Raw genomic sequence first — 20,489 nt, 5'->3', positions numbered from 1 at the left:
TGGACAAAGTACGACTGACTATATGAAAGACAGATCTGCAGAAACCAATGCAATGGACAGGTACAACTGCCTGTACAATGGACAGGTACAGCTGCCTGTACAGTGGACAGACACGACTGCCTGCACAATAGACAGGTACTACTGCCTGTACAATGGACAGGTACAGCTGCCTGTACAATAGACAGGTATGACTGCCTGTACAATGGACCGGTACAACTGCCTATACAGTGGACAGGTTCAACTGCCTGTACAATAGACAGATACGACTGGCTGTACAATGGACAGGTACAGCTGATTATAATGAAAGGCAGATCTGCAAAAATCAATGCAATGGACAGGTACAACTGCCTATAATGAAAGGCATATCTGCAGAAACCAATGCAATGGACTGGTACAGCTGCCTGTACAATGGAGAGGTACAGCTGCCTGTACAATGGACAGGTACAACTGCCTGTACAATGGATAGGTACTACTGACTATAATGAAAGGCATATCCACAGAAACCAATGCAATGGACAGGTATAACTGACTATAATGAAAGGCATATCTGCAGTAACCAATGCAATGGGCAGGTACAGCTGACTGTACAATGGACAGGTACAGCTGCCTGTACAATAAATAGGTACACCTGCCAGTACAATGGATAGGTACAACTGCCTGTAAAATGGACAGGTACGACTGCCTGTACAATGTACAGGTACCACTGCCTGTACAATGGACAGGTACAACTGCCTGTACAATGGACAGGTACAACTGCCTGTACAATGGACAGGTACAACTGCCTGTACAATAGACAGGTACAACTGACTATAATGAAAGGCAGTTCTGCAGAAACCAATGCAGTGGACAGGTACAACTGACTATAATGAAAGGCATATTTGTAGAAACCAATGCAATGGACAGGTACAGCTGCCTGTACAATGGATAGGTATAATTGTCTTTATAATGGACATGTACGAATGACTATAATGAAAGACATATCTGCAGAAACCAATACAATGAACAGGTACAACTGACTATAATGAAAGGCATATCTGCAGAAACCAATGCAATTGACAGGTACAGCTGACTATAATGAAAGACATATCTGCAGTAACCAGTGCAATGGACAGGTACAGCTGACTGTACAATGGACAAGTAAAACTGCCTGTACAATGGACAGGTACAACTGCCTGTACAATGGACAGGTACAACTGACTGTACAATGGACAGGTACAGCTGCCTGAACAATGGAGAGGTACGACTGATTATAATGAAAGGCAGATCTGCAGAAACCAATACAATGGACAGATACAACTGCCTGTACAATGGACAGGTACAGCTGCCTGTACAATGGACAGGTACAACTGCCTGTGCAATGGACAGGTACAGCTGCATGCACAATGGACAAGTACAACTGCCTATACAATGGACAGGTACAGCTGATAATAATGAAAGGCAGATCTGCAGAAACCGATGCAATGGACAGGTACAACTGCCTGTACAATGGACAGGTACAGCTGCCAGTACAATGGACAGGTACAACTGCCTGTACAATAGACAGGTACAGCTGCCTGTACAATGGACAGGTACAACTGCCTGTACAATGGACAGGTACAACTGCCTGTACAATGGACAGGTATGACTGTCTGTACAATGGACAGGTACAGCTGCCTGTACAATGGACAGGTATGACTGCCTGTACAATGGACAGGTACAGCTGACTATAATAAAAGGCAGATCTGCAGAAACCAATGCTATGGACAGGTACAACTGACTATAATGAAAGGCATATCTGCAGAAACCAATGCAATGGACAGGTACAGCTGCCTGTACAATGGACAGGTACAACTGCCTGTGAAATGGACAGATACAGCTGCCTGTACAATGGACAGGTACAGCTGCCTGTACAATGGACAGGTACAGTTGCCTGTACAATGGACAGGTATGACTGCCTGTACAATGGACAGGTACAGCTGACTATAATGAAAGGCAGATCTGCAGAAACCAATGCAATGGACAGGTACAACTGACTATAATGAAAGGCATATCTGTAGAAACCAATGCAATGGACATGTATAGCTGCATGTACAATGGACAGGTACAACTGCCTGAACAATGGAGAGGTACGACTGACTATAATGAAAGACAGATCTGCACAAACCAATACAATGGACAGGTACAACTGCCTGTACAGTGGACAGGTACAGTTGCCTGTACAATGGACAGGTAGAACTGCCTGTGCAATGGACAGGTACAGCTGCATGTACAATGGACAGGTACAACTGCCTATACAATGGACAGGTGCAGCTGACTATAATGAAAAGCAGATCAGCAGAAACCAATGCAATGGACAGGTACAACTGCCTGTACAATGGACAGGTACAGCTGCCTGTACAATGGACAGGTACAACTGCCTGTACAATAGACAGGTACAATTGCCTGCACAATGGACAGGTATGACTGCTTGTACAATGGACAGGTACAGCTGCCTGTACAATGGACAGGTATGACTGCCTGTACAATGGACAGGTACAGCTGACTATAATGAAAGGCAGATCTGCAAAAACCAATGCAATGGACAGGTACAATTGACTATAATGAAAGGCATATCTGCAAAAACCAATGCAATGGACAGGTACAGCTGCCTGTACAATGGACAGGTACAACTGCCTGTACAATGGACAGGTACAGCTGCCTGTACAATGGACAGGTATGACTGCCTGTACATTAGACAGGTACAACTGCCTGTACAATAGACAGGTACATCTGCCTGTACAAAGGACAGATACGACTGCCTGTACAATGGACAGGTACAACTGCCTGTACAATGGGCAGGTACATCTGCCTCTCCAAAGCACGGGTACGACTGCCTGTACAATGAACAGGTACATCTGCCTGTACAATGGACAGGTACGACTTCCTGTACAATGGACAGGTATGACTACCTGTACAATGGATAGGTACAACTGCCTGTACAATGGACAGGTACAACTGCCTGTACAATGGACAGGTACAACTGACTTTACAATGGACAGGTACAATTGCCTGTACAATGGACAGGTACAGCTGCCTGTACAATGGACAGGTACAACTGACTATATGAAAGACAGATCTGCAGAAACCAATGCAATGGACAGGTACAACTGCCTGTACAATGGACAGGTACAGCTGCCTGTACAGTGGACAGACATGACTGCCTGTACAATAGACAGGTACTACTGCCTATACAATGGACAGGTGCAACTGCCTGTACAGTGGACAGGTATAACTGCCTGTACAATAGACAGATACGACTGGCTGTACAATGGACAGGTACAACTGCCTGTACAATGGACAGGTACAGCTGACTATAATGAAAGGCATATCTGCAGAAACCAATGCAATGGACAGGTACAACTGCCTGTACAATGGACAGGTACAGCTGGCTGTACAATGGACAGGTGCAACTGCCTGTACAATGGACAGGTACTACTGACTATAATGAAAGGCATATCCACAGAAACCAATGCAATGGGCAGGTACAACTGACTATAATGAAAGGCATATCTGCAGTAACCAATGCAATGGACAGGTACAGCTGACTGTACAATGGACAGGTACAACTGCCTGTATAATGGACAGGTACAACTGCCTGTACAATGGACAGGTACAGCTGCCTGTACAATGAATAGGTATGACTGCCAGTACAATGGATAGGTACAACTGCCTGTACAATGGACAGTTACAACTGCCTGTACAATGGACCGGTACGACTTCCTGTACAATGGGCAGGTACAACTGCCTGTACAATGGACAGGTATGATTGCCTGTACAATGGACTGGTACCACTGCCTGTACAATGCACAGGTACAACTGCCTGTACAATGGACAGGTACAACTGCCTTTACAATAGACAGGTGCAACTGACTATAATGAAAGGCAGTTCTGCAGAAATCAATGCAATGGACAGGTACAACTGACTATAATGAAAGGCATATTTGTAGAAACCAATGCAATGGACAGGTACAGCTGCCTGTACAATGGACAGGTACAGCTGCCTGTACAATGGATAGGTATAATTGTCTTTACAATGGACATGTATGAATGACTATAATGAAAGGCATATCAGCAGAAAACAATACAATGAACAGGTACAACTGACTATAATGAAAGGCATATCTGCAGAAACCAATGCAATGGACAGGTACAGCTGACTATAATGTAAGGCAGATCTGCAGAAACCAACGCAATGGACAGGTACAACTGACTGTACAATGGACAGGTACAGCTGCCTGTACAATGGACGGGTACAACTGCCTGTACAATAGACAGGTACAGCTGCCTGTACAATGGACAGGTACAACTGCCTGTACAATGGACAGGTACAACTGCCTGTACAATGGACAGGTACAGCTGCCTGTACAATGGATAGGTACAGCTGCCTGTACAATGGACAGGTATGACTGCCTGTACAATGGACAGGTACAGCTGACTATAATGAAAGGCAGATCTTCAGAAACCAATGCAATGGACAGGTACAACTGATTATAATGAAAGGCATATCTGCAGAAACCAATGCAATGGACAGGTACAGCTGCCTGTACAATGGACAGGTACAACTGCCTGTGAAATGGACAGATACAGCTGCCTGTACAATGGACAGATACAGCTGCCTGTACAATGGACAGGTACAGCTGCCTGTACAATGGACAGGCATGACTACCTGTACAATGGACAGGTACAACTGCCTGTACAATGGACAGGTACAGCTGCATGTACAATGGACAGGGATGACTGCCTCTACAATGGACAGGTACAACTGCCTGTACAATGGACAGGTACAACTGCCTGTACAATGGACGGGTACATCTGGCTGAACAAAGGACAGGTACGACTGCCTGTACAATGGACAGGTACAACTGCCTGTACAATGGACATGTACATCTGCCTGTACAATGGACAGGAACAACTGGCTGTACAATTGACAGGTATGACTGGCTGTACAATGGACAGGTACAACTGCCTGTACAATGGACATGTACAACTGCCTGTACAATAGACAGGTACAACTGCCTGTACAATGGACAGGTATGGCTGACTATAATGAAGGTATATTTGCAGAAACCAATGCAATGGCCAGGTACAACTGACTATAATGAAAGGCAGATCTGCAAAAACCAATACAATGGACAGGTACGACTGACTATAATGAAAGACAGATCTGCAGAAACCAATGCAATAGACAGGTACAACTGCCTGTACAATGGACAGGTACAGCTGCCTGTACAATGGACAGGTATGACTGCCTGTACAATGGACAGGTACAGCTGACTATAATGAAAGGCAGATCTGCAGAAACCAATGCAATGGACAGGTACACCTGCCTGTACAATGGACAGGTACAGCTGCCTGTACAATGGACAGGCACGACTACCTGTACAATGGACATGTACAACTGCCTGTACAATGGACAGGTACAACTGCCTGTACAATGGACAGGTACAGCTGCCTGTACAATGGACAGGTAGGACTACCTGTACAATGGACAGGTACAACTGCCTGTACAATGGACAGGTACAGCTGCCTGTACAATGGACAGGGACAACTGCCTATACAATGGACAGGTACAACTGCCTGTACAATGGACAGGTACAACTGCCTGTACAATGGACAGGTACAACTGCCTGTACAATGGACGGGTACATCTGGCTGTACAAAGGACAGGTACGACTGCCTGTACAATGGACAGGTACAACTGCCTGTACAATGGACAGGTACATCTGCCTGTACAATGGACAGGAACAACTGGCTGTACAATTGACAGGTATGACTGGCTGTACAATGGACAGGTACAACTGCCTGTACAATGGAGAGGTACAACTGCCTGTACAATAGACAGGTACAACTGCCTGTACAATGGACAGGTATGACTGACTATAATGAAGGTATATTTGCAGAAACCAATGCAATGGCCAGGTACAACTGACTATAATGAAAGGCAGATCTGCAAAAACCAATGCAATGGACAGGTACGACTGACTATAATGAAAGACAGATCTGCAGAACCAATGCAATGGACAGGTACAACTGCCTGTAAAATGGACAGGTACAGCTGCCTGTACAATGGACAGGCACGACTACCTGTACAATGGACAGGTACAACTGCCTGTATAATGGACAGGTACAACTGCCTGTACAATGGACAGGTACAGCTGCCTGTACAATGGACAGGCAGGACTACCTGTACAATGGACAGGTACAACTGCCTGTACAATGGACAGGTACAACTGCCTGTACAATGGACAGGTACAGCTGCCTGTACAATGGACAGGTACGACTGCCTAAACAATGGACAGGTACAACTGCCTGTACAATGGACAGGTACAACTACCTGTTCAATGGACAGGTATGACTGACTATAATGAAAGGTATATCTGCAGAAACCAATGCAATGGCCAGGTACAACTGACTATAATGAAAGGCAGATCTGCAAACAACAATGCAATGGACAGGTACAACTGCCTGTACAATGGACAGGTACAGCTGCCTGTACAATGGACAGGCAGGACTACCTGTACAATGGACAGGTACAACTGCCTGTACAATGGACAGGTACAACTGCCTGTACAATGGACAGGTACAACTGCCTGTACAATGGACAGGTAAAACTGCCTGTACAATGGACAGGTACAACTGCCTGTAAAACAGACAGGTACAACTGACTGTACAATGGACAGGTCCAGCTGTCTGAACAATGGAGAGGTACGACTGACTATAATGAAAGGCAGATCTGCAAAAATCAATACAATGGACAGGTACAACTGCCTGTACAATGGACAGGTACCACTGCTTGCACAATGGACAGGTACAACTGCCTGTGCAATGGACAGGTTCAGCTGCATGTACAATGGACAAGTACAACTGCCTATACAATGGACAGGTACAGCTGACTATAATGAAAGGCAGATCTTCAGAAACCAATGCAATGGACAGGTACAACTGCCTGTACAATGGACAGGTACAGCTGCCTGTACAATGGACAGGTACACCTGCCTGTACAATGGACAGGTACAGCTGCCTGTACAATGGACAGGTACAACTGCCTGTACAATGGACAGGTACAACTGCCTGTACAATGGACAGGTACAGCTGCCTGTACAATGGACAGGCAGGACTACCTGTACAATGGACAGGTACAACTGCCTGTACAATGGACTGGTACAACTGCCTGTACAATGGACAGGTACAACTGCCTGTACAATGGACAGGTACAGCTGCCTGTACAATGGACTGGTACGACTGCCTATACAATGGACAGGTACAACTGCCTGTACAATGGACAGGTACAACTACCTGTACAATGTACAGGTATGAGTGACTATAATGAAAGGTATATTTGCAGAAACCAATGCAATGGCCAGGTACAACTGACTATAATGAAAGGCAGATTTGCAACAACCAGTGCAATGCACAGGTACAACTGACTATAATGATAGGCATATCTGCTGAAACCAATGCAATGGACCGGTACAGCTGCTGTACAATGGACAGGTACAGCTGCCTGTACACTGGACAGGTAACACTGCCTGTACAATGGACAGGTACGACTGACTATAATGAAAGGTATATCTGCAGAAACCAATGCAATGGCCAGGTGCAACTGACTATAATGAAAGGCATATCTGCTGAAACCAATGCAATGGACAGGTACAACTGACTATAATGAAAGGCATATCTGCAGTAACCAATGTGATGGACAGGTACACCTAACTGTGCAATGGACAGGTACAACTGACTGTACAATGGACAGATACAACTGCCTGTACAATGGACAGGTACAGCTGCCTGTACAATGGACAGGTACGACTGACTATAATGAAAGACAGTTCTGCAGAAACCAATGCAATGGACAGGTACAACTGCCTGTACAATGGACAGGTACAGCTGCCTGTACAATGGACAGGCATGACTGCCTGTACAATAGACAGGTACTACTGCCTGTACAATGGACAGGTACAGCTGCCTGTACAATAGACAGGTACGACTGCCTGTACAATGGACAGGTACAACTGCCTGTACAATGGACAGGTGCTACTGCCTGTAGAATGGACAGGTACGACTGGCTGTACAATGGACAGGTACAACTGCCTGTACAATGGACAGGTACAGCTGACTATAATGAAAGACAGATCTGCAAAAACCAATGCAATGGACAGGTAAAACTGACTATAATGAAAGGCATATCTGCAGTAACCAATGCAATGGACAGGTACAGCTGACTATAATGAAAGGCATATCTGCAGTAACCAATGCAATGGACAGGTACAGCTGACTGTACAATGGACAGGTACAACTGCCTGTATAATGGACAGGTACAACTGCCTGTACAATGGACAGGTACAGCTGCCTGTACAATGGATAGGTACGACTGCCAGTACAATGGACAGGTACAACTGCCTGTACAATGGACAGTTACAACTGCCTGTACAATGGAGAGGTACGACTGCCTGTACAATGGACAGGTACAACTGCCTGTACAATGGACAGGTACAACTGCCTGTACAATGGACAGATACGATTGCCTGTACAATGGACAGGTACAACTGCCTGTACAATGGACAGGTACATCTGCCTGTAGAATGGGCAGGAACAACTGGCTGTACAATTGACAGGTATGACTGGCTGTACAATGGACAGGTACAACTGCCTGTACAATGGAGAGGTACAACTGCCTGTACAATAGACAGGTACAACTGCCTGTACAATGGACAGGTATGACTGACTATAATGAAGGTATATTTGCAGAAACCAATGCAATCGCCAGGTACAACTGACTATAATGAAAGACAGATCTGCAGAACCAATGCAATGGACAGGTACAACTGCCTGTACAATGGACAGGTACAGCTGCCTGTACAATGGACAGGCACAACTACCTGTACAATGGACAGGTACAACTGCCTGTATAATGGACAGGTACAACTGCCTGTACAATGGACAGGTACAGCTGCCTGTACAATGGACAGGCAGGACTACCTGTACAATGGACAGGTACAACTGCCTGTACAATGGACAGGTACAACTGCCTGTACAATGGACAGGTACAGCTGCCTGTACAATGGACAGGTACGACTGCCTAAACAATGGACAGGTACAACTGCCTGTACAATGGACAGGTACAACTACCTGTTCAATGGACAGGTATGACTGACTATAATGAAAGGTATATCTGCAGAAACCAATGCAATGGCCAGGTACAACTGACTATAATGAAAGGCAGATCTGCAAAAACCAATGCAATGGACAGGTACAACTGTCTGTACAATGGACAGGTACAGCTGCCTGTACAATGGACAGGCAGGACTACCTGTACAATGGACAGGTACAACTGCCTGTACAATGGACAGGTACAACTGCCTGTACAATGGACAGGTAAAACTGCCTGTACAATGGACAGGTACAACTGCCTGTACAACGGACAGGTACAACTGACTGTACAATGGACAGGTCCAGCTGTCTGAACAATGGAGAGGTACGACTGACTATAGTGAAAGGCAGATCTGCAAAAACCAATACAATGGACAGGTACAACTGCCTGTACAATGGACAGGTACAGCTGCTTGCACAATGGCCCTGTACAACTGCCTGTGCAATGGACAGGTTCAGCTGCATGTACAATGGACAAGTACAACTGCCTATACAATGGACAGGTACAGCTGACTATAATGAAAGGCAGATCTGCAGAAACCAATGCAATGGACAGGTACAACTGCTTGTACAATGGACAGGTACAGCTGCCTGTACAATGGACAGGTACAACTGCCTGTACAATAGACAGGTACAGCTGCCTGTACAATGGACAGGTACAACTGCCTGTACAATGGACAGGTACAACTGCCTGTACAATGGACAGGTACAACTGCCTGTACAATGGACAGGAAAGGCTGCCTGTACAATGGATAGGTACAGCTGCCTGTACAATGGACAGGTATGACTGCCTGTACAATGGACAGGTACAGCTGACTATAATGAAAGGCAGATCTGCAGAAACCAATGCAATGGACAGGTACAACTGATTATAATGAAAGGCATATCTGCAGAAACCAATGCAATGGACAGGTACAGCTGCCTGTACAATGGACAGGTACAACTGCCTGTGAAATGGACAGATACAGCTGCCTGTACAATGGACAGGTACAGCTGACTATAATGAAAGGCAGATCTGCAGAAACCAATGCAATGGACAGGTACAAGTAACTATAATGAAAGGCATATCTGCAGTAATCAATGCAATGGACAGGTACAGCTGACTGTACAATGGACAGGTACAACTGCCTGTACAATGGACAGGTACAACTGCCTGTACAATGGACAGGTACAGCTGCCTGTACAATGGACATGTACGACTGACTATAATGAAAGACAGATCTGCAGAAACCAATGCAATGGATAGGTACAACTGCCTGTAGAATGGCAGGTACATCTGCCTGTACAATGGACAGGCACAACTACCTGTACAATGGACAGGTACAACTGCCTGTACAATGGACAGGTACAACTGCCTGTACAATGGACAGGTACAGCTGCCTGTACAATGGACAGGTACAGCTGCCTGTACAATGGACAGGCAGGACTACCTGTACAATGGACAGGTACAACTGCCTGTACAATGGACAGGTACAGCTGTCTGTACAATGGACAGGGACAACTGCCTATACAATGGACAGGTACAACTGCCTGTACAATGGACAGGTACAACTGCCTGTACAATGGACGGGTACATCTGGCTGTACAAAGGACAGGTACGACTGCCTGTACAATGGACAGGTACAACTGCCTGTACAATGGACAGGTACATCTGCCTGTACAATGGACAGGAACGACTGGCTGTACAATTGACAGGTATGACTGGCTGTACAATGGACAGGTACAACTGCCTGTACAATGGACAGGTACAACTGCCTGTACAATGGACAGGTATGACTGACTATAATGAAGGTATATTTGCAGAAACCAATGCAATTGCCAGGTACAACTGACTATAATGAAAGGCAGATCTGCAAAAACCAATGCAATGGACAGGTACGACTGACTATAATGAAAGACAGATCTGCAGAAACCAATGCAATGGACAGGTACAACTGCCTGTACAATGGACAGGTACAGCTGCCTGTACAATGGACAGGCACGACTACCTGTACAATGGACAGGTACAACTGCCTGTACAATGGACAGGTACAACTGCCTGTACAATGGACAAGTACAGCTGCCTGTACAATGGACAGGCAGGACTACCTGTACAATGGACAGGTACAACTGCCTGTACAATGGACTGGTACAACTGCCTGTACAATGGACAGGTACAACTGCCTGTACAATGGACAGGTACAGCTGCCTGTACAATGGACTGGTACGACTGCCTATACAATGGACAGGTACAACTGCCTGTACAATGGACAGGTACAACTACCTGTACAATGTACAGGTATGAGTGACTATAATGAAAGGTATATTTGCAGAAACCAATGCAATGGCCAGGTACAACTGACTATAATGAAAGGCAGATTTGCAAAAACCAATGCAATGGACAGGTACAACTGACTATAATGATAGGCATATCTGCTGAAACCAATGCAATGGACAGGTACAGCTGCCTGTACACTGGACAGGTAACACTGCCTGTACAATGGACAGGTACGACTGACTATAATGAAAGGTATATCTGCAGAAACCAATGCAATGGCCAGGTGCAACTGACTATAATGAAAGGCATATCTGCTGAAACCAATGCAATGGACAGGTACAACTGACTATAATGAAAGGCATATCTGCTGTAACCAATGTAATGGACAGGTACACCTAACTGTGCAATGGACAGGTACAACTGACTGTACAATGGACAGATACAACTGCCTGTACAATGGACAGGTACAGCTGCCTGTACAATGGACAGGTACGACTGACTATAATGAAAGACAGTTCTGCAGAAACCAATGCAATGGACAGGTACAACTGCCTGTACAATGGACAGGTACAGCTGCCTGTACAATAGACAGGCACGACTGCCTGTACAATAGACAGGTACTACTGCCTGTACAATGGACAGGTACAGCTGCCTGTACAATAGACAGGTACAACTGCCTGTACAATGGACAGGTACAACTGCCTGTACAATGGACAGGTACAACTGCCTGTACAATGGACAGGTGCTACTGCCTGTAGAATGGACAGGTACGACTGGCTGTACAATGGACAGGTACAACTGCCTGTACAATGGACAGGTACAGCTGACTATAATGAAAGGCAGATCTGCAAAAACCAATGCAATGGACAGGTACAACTGACTATAATGAAAGGCATATCTGCAGAAACCAATGCAATGGACAGGTGCAGCTGCCTGTACAATGGACAGGTACAGCTGCCTGTACAATGGACAGGTACAACTGCCTGTACAATGGACAGGTACGGCTGACTATAATGAAAGGTATATCTGCAGAAACCAATGCAATGGACAGGTACTTCTGACTATAATGAAAGGCATATCTGCAGAAACCAATGCAATGGACAGGTACAACTGACTATAATGAAAGGCATATCTGCAGTAACCAATGCAATGGACAGGTACAGCTGACTGTACAATGGACAGGTACAACTGCCTGTATAATGGACAGGTACAACTGCCTGTACAATGGACAGGTACAGCTGCCTGTACAATGGATAGGTATGACTGCCAGTACAATGGACAGGTACAACTCCCTGTACAATGGACAGTTACAACTGCCTGTACAATGGAGAGGTACGACTGCCTGTACAATGGACAGGTACAACTGCCTGTACAATGGACAGGTACAACTGCCTGTACAATGGACAGATACGATTGCCTGTACAATGGACAGGTACAACTGCCTGTACAATAGACAGGTACAGCTGACTATAATGAAAGGCAGATCTGCTGAAACCAATGTAATGGACAGGTACAACTGACTATAATGAAAGGTGTATCTGCAGATATCAATGCAATGGACAGGTACAGCTGCCTGTACAATGGACAGGTACGTCTGCCTGTACAATGGACAGGTACAACTGCCTGTACAATGGACAGGTACAACTGACTATAATGAAAGGCAGATCTGCCGTAAAGTGGATGATAATGGCTTACAAAGTGATTAGCCCAGTGAAAACCCCTTGTCAACATCAGAGTCTACCTGCTCAGCAGAGCTTTGTCCAAGTGTCTTCAGGCTTGGATTATAGCTATGGCTGTCCTGAGCCCATCTCCAACCCTGTTCTGTTAAACCCACCCCTTGCCCATTTCCACAACTCCTCCCCATCACTATTGGTCCATCTTCTGTATGTCTGTCTTCCCCGTTTGTGAACCCAACTTACTAAGGTCTCTGTACTATTGTTTTTTTTTTCATCAGTGCCATTGTTAATGCACTTTTCTCTTCCCTACGCATCATTCTATCCATTGCTACCTTTTATCGTTTCCCATCTTCCCTTCTATATGTGTGAAAAGGGCATCTATCTCCACAAAAAAAAAGAAAAAAAAAGGAAAAAACTTCCACGCCTACAGCATACAACCCTCTTATGTCATCCTACCATATTTCTCTTGTCAGTCCTTTCCCCTTTTTTAACTTTCCTATCCATTCTCTTTCTATAGTTATAAAAGTAATAAACTGGTGCCCACCAAAGGATACCCACAGAATAAGGCAGCTAGTAAAGTAGCTTTGAATTCTTAGCCAGTGGTGCTGAGCTCAGATACACACATCTCACACACACACACACACACACACACACACACACACACACACACACACACACACACACACACACACACACACACACCACTTATCTCCAGCATCTCACTATCAAGTCTCGCAATATTAGCACATAGTGACATTTACCTTGAAAGTACAGAAACTTATGAAAATAGTTTGGAAACTTACACAGCCAGGTAGTATTCACACATATGTGCAAAAGATGCATGAGTATTGAAGTATTCTTTCATATCCCTTAGCTAGCTTTACATACTTCTATTTCTGCGCAGTTTGCTTGGGTGTTTCATCACTAGATTCATGTTTTTGAAAACTAGCGCCACTGGTTCACACGTTTGCACATTTGCCTTGCATATTAGTGAGTACTGGGCTGTAAAGCCCCCCACAATCTACCAGATCATATAATGACATGATATCATGTAATGTGAATGAAAGGCTGAGATTAATAGTATGATTACCACAGACATGAGAATCAAGTCAGGATAAAATTGGATTGGTGAAATTGGTGAAGAGAATTTATAAAATGATACATGACTGTAATGGGGCACTGACAGAATGGGAGGTGACTGGGCCAAGTTGCTGGACAAAGGTATTGTCTGTTTTCTACATATACATTGAAGTTTAGATGGTTTCATATATTTGCATGGGGATGCTTTCATCATTGTTTTATACTGTCCAGGCTACAGCAGATATTTGTGTTACTGCTATGTGCCTTCAATGTAACCAGGGAAATATGTAACTGGATGCATATCTTTTGGGTTTGTGGAGCACTGGAACCTAGAAGCAAAACTTGCATGTATATTTTTTAATTATTTGTTTCATATTCAAATGCAGTTCCACTGAAATGCAGTTATTAGCACGAAAACTATATTTTTAGGACTGGTACAAAAAGAAGGGAAGGCACATAACTGATTGAATTTATCAAGATTTCTTAATTGACAAAAAATATTACTACACACTGAAGATTAAGCACTGTCCTGAGGCCACAAAAGCTCCTGAATTTACTAGAAAACAAGCTGATGCAGAAGGAAGAGCAGTGAACTGTAAAAACTAACAATACTTCTTCAACAAAATGGCTCCCCAAGTACTACTACTTACATACCACAGGTTGAATATTGTCAAGTTTTCAGGGTTAGGAATATTCAAACCCATTTTACCTGCAGGTTCTTTATGATTGCTTAAATTGCCTTTCACTCTTTTAGCATTTGAGAATTGTAATGCAGTTGTCAAATTTAATAAGGGCAATTATACATGCTGTTTGAAGGAAGAACCCAGTTAGTTTAGTTATATGTCATGATTATTTATCTCTTATAATTTAATTTTATGAATGCTTTGGTCTTCTTTATATCCTAACTTGTAATTTGTGTAATGTGTGTATTTGAATGAGTAAGACATGCATGGATACAAGAAAGCATGTTTAATTTTTTAATGTTTATTTACATGATGATTACTGACGTTTATATATATATATATATATATATATATATATATATATATATATATATATATATGTGTGTGTGTGTGTGTGTGTCTGTATGTATATAGGCACACACACTCAGAATCACACACATGAAGAAACTGGGATGAATCCCCCTTTGGTTGACATTTCTTTAGTCAGCAAAATTTAGTTGACTGTACAGATGGTCAACAGCTGTGCGAGATCGACAATCCCTGGGGTAAAGGAATGTTCCCTTTCCCTGGGGATTTTACGATTTCAGAGTTAGTCTATATAATTAGCAGGGGGGTTGAGGGTGGTGGTGATTGCCTCCCTACAAAAAGTGATGTTTTATTCTGTTTGTTTAGACTTTGTCTTGCACGTGTCAAGATTTTTGCTCAGTGCATGTGTAGTAGCATGTCAACATTTGCAAAATCAATCTTTTGTAGGTGAACTTGTGAATGTTGACATTTGGGACAGATGCCCTTTTTCAGTAGACCCATATAAATATAAATATAAATATAAATATAAATATAAATAAATATATATATATATATATATATATATATATATATATATATATAGAGAGAGAGAGAGATAAACATATAACCCACTTCCCTGTAGGAACAGAGATGATAATGTATGTCACAGGATACAATGAGGCAGTGCAAAAGCACACCAAAATCAAGCACCTGTGTATCTGCTGCTTATTCAATGGACATTTCATGTAAAGAATTGTAGCACAATTACCATATATCACTGTCAATGGGTATTTTTGTTGGTGGGGAAAGGGGTATTTGTATGTTATAGTGAACCACCTAGATTATTTGTCAGTCTTACTGCTATACATAAAAGAAGTTAACTTATACATTACAATTATTATTTACAGATTGAACGTCTAAAACATCACTTGATGAAAGCAGAGGATGACTGCAAAGTGGAAAGAAAACACACTATAAGGTTAAGGCATGCAATAGAGCTGAGGCCAAGTCCAGAGGCAGTCTTGGAGACTCAGATGGAGAATGATCTTCTGAAAGCTAGAATTAAGGAGCTGGAAACTTCCAAAAAGGTAATGTCATAACTATCTGTTCTTCACTCCTTCACCACAAAGGACTTTTCCCCCCTGCACCCCTTACTTAAACACACTACCACTGTGGTCACACAACTATTGACAAAATAGACAGTACAAAAGGAATTGTTGCTAGTGTGCATATAGAAATTACACTGGCAGCAATTCTCTGTGGGAAACAATGATTGACAAGTTCAACACCAGAAGATTTAAACTGTTAAGTTGAAACCTTCTTCAATTAACGCTCAACAGAGTGTAGGATAGTGGTGGTGCAGTGTTTAGCATTGTCGCCTTACAGCAAGAGGTTCTCTGGTTCGATCCTCGGCTCGGGTGCCTTCTGTGCGGAGTCTGCATGTCCTCCCTGTGGCCGCGTGGGTTTCCTCCGGATGCTCCGGTTTCCTTCCACATCCCAAAGACATGCTGCAGGTGGATTGGACACTCTAAACTGGCCCTAGGTGTGAGTGCGCGTGTGTGTGTGTGTGTGTGTGTGTGTGTGCCTTCTGTGGAAGGTTGGGCGCCGGGCTGGCAACTCGACACTGTAAAACTCCACTGCCAATCATGAGCGGACAGGTGATCCACTGTGGTGACCCCTAACTGGGAAAAGCTAAAATAATAAGAAGAAGAGTGTAGGATAGCAAAATTACAATTTAGCTAATCTTTAAGCATGTTTTATATTGGAGCTATGCCTCCCTGCTCCTCACCAAACTAAATCAACAAACTCCAGGACTGCATGCCTTTGAGTAATAAGGAAAGGTGGTTTGTTGGCAAACCTAGCTATTTACTTTCCTCACGACTGTGCAGCCTTAGAGCTAGTATATGTATATACCAATTGTGTGGGGTGGGGGGCAGGGTCATTAAATAGAAGGATCCAGGGACATGCCCTGAATACTTAATTTAAAGATTAGCTTAACATCATAGGACTTCACTAATTTCAAGACAGTAAGAAACCTAGTCATCATAGTTTTGCTATATCATTTGGGCAGGAGAGGAACAAGGTCTAAAGATGCAGGTTGGATTAACACTGGATTAACACAGTTGAGATTTAGTCCATTTAACCCCTAAGCCTCAGGGGAGATGACCAGTAGTGGCCAGCTGAACCTTCATGGATTGCCCAACAGATATAGACATTGCCATTAGTAAATTAATTTTTAACATAAGCAACTGCTGGAAAGAAATGCAGTAAGGAACAGAGAAAACCATTATGAGAATTACTGGCTCTAGGTTTCTGGTTTAGAGTTCAAGAGTGAAAAGAAAATGTAAGAGTGGTCAGTACTTAGCAAATATGTGGTAATCAGCAACTGACTGACTGGTGCCATAGTTTTTGGTGAACTGGGCACCATACCTTTGCAAACTTGCAGACAGCAAATCTCAGCATAAAAAGTATGGTGCAACTTTAAAATTTTAAAAACAGCTATCTGAGAAGGGCCCATAATGGCCAGACCTTGTTGAAAAAAGAAGAAGTAAGTTAAAGAAAGGCTTATTGAAGAAGAAAAGGGATTATGACTTGTAAGGGTGTACTTATGACACCAGTATTTAACTAAATGTGTGAGTGGGAGAGGGCTAGCTGTGAAAAGTCAAATGACAAGAAATAAGAATCTTCTAAATGCTATATGAGTTCTAAACTTTATATGAGCAATCTCTGAAAACACCAGCAATCTACCAGAATTTAACAGGTGGCAGATAGAGAGGGTTAGCTGCACACCCCTTACATCTTAACAGATGCAGTTAAAGTATTATTACCCTTTTGACAGGTTCAGTAGCTCAGCAGGTAACACAATTGCCCTTAATGCTGGTAACTGAACATATTCCTGCTTTTTTGACATATTATCTGAAACCATTATTATCAGGGGCCAGGGCAAGAATTAAGGATACCACAGAGTTTTTACAAATCATTTTGGACTCTCAATTGGAACCCAACTGGCTCATGTGAATGCTTGATGTTAAATCCCTATATACCAGTATCCCTCATTGGGCGGGATTACTTGCCTTAGAATATTGGCTAAATAAAGCCAATTTATATGCACCAGGATTTAACACTCTCCTTACATGTCTTGCAGAACATGTATTGACTAAGAACATTTTCTATTTCGGAGGGAATGTTATTGATAACCGCAAGGAACAGCTATGGGGGCTTCGTTTGCCCCAATTTATGCTGACCTCTTTATGGGGTATGTGGAAGATCAGATTATATATGATGTCATGTGTAGTATTTACCTTTCAGAGATGGTTATATGGAGACATTTTTTAGATGATTGTTGGTTGGTTTGGTGTGGGGGTGTGGACTATTTGTTAGAATTTCTGGAATACCTCAATTGTAATTGGTGGGGGATTGAATTTACTGTTAATTATCACAGTAATGAGATCAATTTCCTTGATGTCAATATTTTGAGACAGGGGGCCGGTACGCTCAAAATGTCAGTATATAGGAAATACCCACAATATAATAATTTATTATATGCAACTAGTTTACACCCCACACACACCATCAACAACATTCCTAAATCATAGTTCATGAGAATTAGGAGAATATTTTCTGAAGACATGGAATTTCAAAATGCTAGGCATGATCTTGAAGTAGATTTATTAACAGGGGATACAAGAGATCAGTAGTACATAGGGCCAGTGATTGGGCGGCCAGTTGTGAGAGATCCAGCTTATTGGAATATAAAGCTAAAACTCAAAAGGATGGATCGGGAACCATGAGGTTAGTTACAACATTTGGCAGTAATATACATTTATTGCTGGATGTAGTCAATAAACATTGGAATATTCTTCGGGCTAATACAGATCTGGTTCAATGTCTGCCGAATAGACGTTAATTTTCTTTTAGAAGGGAAGAACACTTACATCCTATTTTGCTCATTATAAGAAAACTTTCTTAGATTATGTGAACCAACATCAGCTTACCCTATTGGGAGATAGGCTTGTTGGTTCACATCCTTGTGGACATTACAGTTTGTGTAAACATATGTTTAAAATTTTATCTTTTAGTAGTAAAAACACTGGTCAAATTTTTGACATTTCATTTTTCGGAAATTGCAGCTCTGATTGGGTTGTCTATTTGGCTACTTGCCAATATTCTGCTTTTTATGTAGGGCAGACTTCCAGGCAACTAAGGAGTCGTATTTCAGAGCATCTGAGTGATTTACGTCATAAAAAAATGACCAATGCATTGTATAGACATTGTCATTTACACAAAACTGCTTCTTTTAGATTTGTTATTATTGACCAGGTAAAGGGAAATAGAGCAACAAAGCAAGGTTGGCATACTATTCTAACCCAAAAGGAAAGAAAATGGATTATTAAGTTGGGCGCCCTATTTCATCCAGGACTAAATGACAAGTTATGAGGTTCTTTTTACTAAGGACCTTTATTGGCAACTTTATAAGCAACCATATGATATTAATGGAAGTTTGGCTAAAACATTTGATATTATAATTGTAATGCTCATTTTGCTTAGTGATCTATATGTAATTGGAGGCTTAAATAGACAAATGGGGTAAGTGATGTCATAATTGGGGATATAAAATATGTATAAAAATTGTTCCTGAAATATGAATGTTTTATCACTGAAGAAGGTTTGTTACCAAAACCGGTCTGAAAAGAAGGGAAAGGAATAAAACATTGTTTGCCTCTGAGTGCTGGCTTCTTTTTTGTTTATCAGTTTAATGCTGGTAGATCAGAAGGCTGAGAGGTCTGGGGTATACTCTCTTGCAAGATGACTGCATTCATTTTCCTTAACTGATACTACAGTACTACAAGGCAGCATTGGGGGGGGGGTGCTGCACTCCTGAGCCTACCTTTCAGATGAAACATTAAACTGAGAACCTAGCTTCATGGGTTGTGGTAGCTCAGGTGGATGTAAAATATCATTTGTGTTTATTGATGAGTAAAGGAATTTCCCTAGTGTCCTGGCCAGATTTCCTCTAGTCAGTATAAATACTATGTTAGTCCTCCCTCTGAAAAGAGGCCATCAACCTAGTGGGACTAAGCAGTCAACAAAATAATAAATAAATAAAAAGCCTTGACAATCACAGCACAAACATTAGAGGGAAACCTAGGAGATGTAGAAACAAATGATGGTGTAGCTTGATAGTCTGGATTGCGAAAGCATTATGCTGGAAAATCAGAAGGCTGAGCTCCCACCCGAGATGACTGCAATAATTTTCCACTGATAAGAAACTACAAAGCTATACCAATGGAACTTGAAAGTGTTCAAAGACTTCAATATTCATAAGCAGAAAAAGCAGAC

General features: G+C 42.8%; 1 protein-coding gene across 3 annotated transcripts in view; it reads left to right on the top strand.

Annotated features, from left to right (window-relative positions):
* The window catches only part of CARD9 (caspase recruitment domain family member 9), a 706,605-nt gene that overhangs the window by 462,120 nt on the left and 223,996 nt on the right, over positions 1 to 20,489 (top strand). For all 3 annotated transcript variants that reach the window (XM_044058722.1, XM_044058720.1, XM_044058723.1), the window contains one exon: positions 16,058 to 16,237. In XM_044058722.1, the coding sequence (XP_043914657.1) occupies positions 16,058 to 16,237 (180 nt within the window). The remainder of the gene's footprint in view (positions 1 to 16,057; positions 16,238 to 20,489) is intronic.

The sequence above is a fragment of the Protopterus annectens genome, chromosome 16.part0, assembly GCF_019279795.1.
Source record: "Protopterus annectens isolate FY-2018-M chromosome 16.part0, PAN1.0, whole genome shotgun sequence".
Lineage (NCBI taxonomy): Eukaryota > Metazoa > Chordata > Ceratodontiformes > Protopteridae > Protopterus > Protopterus annectens.
Note: the sequence above shows the minus strand (reverse complement) of the source record. Positions and strands in the feature narration are given on the sequence as shown.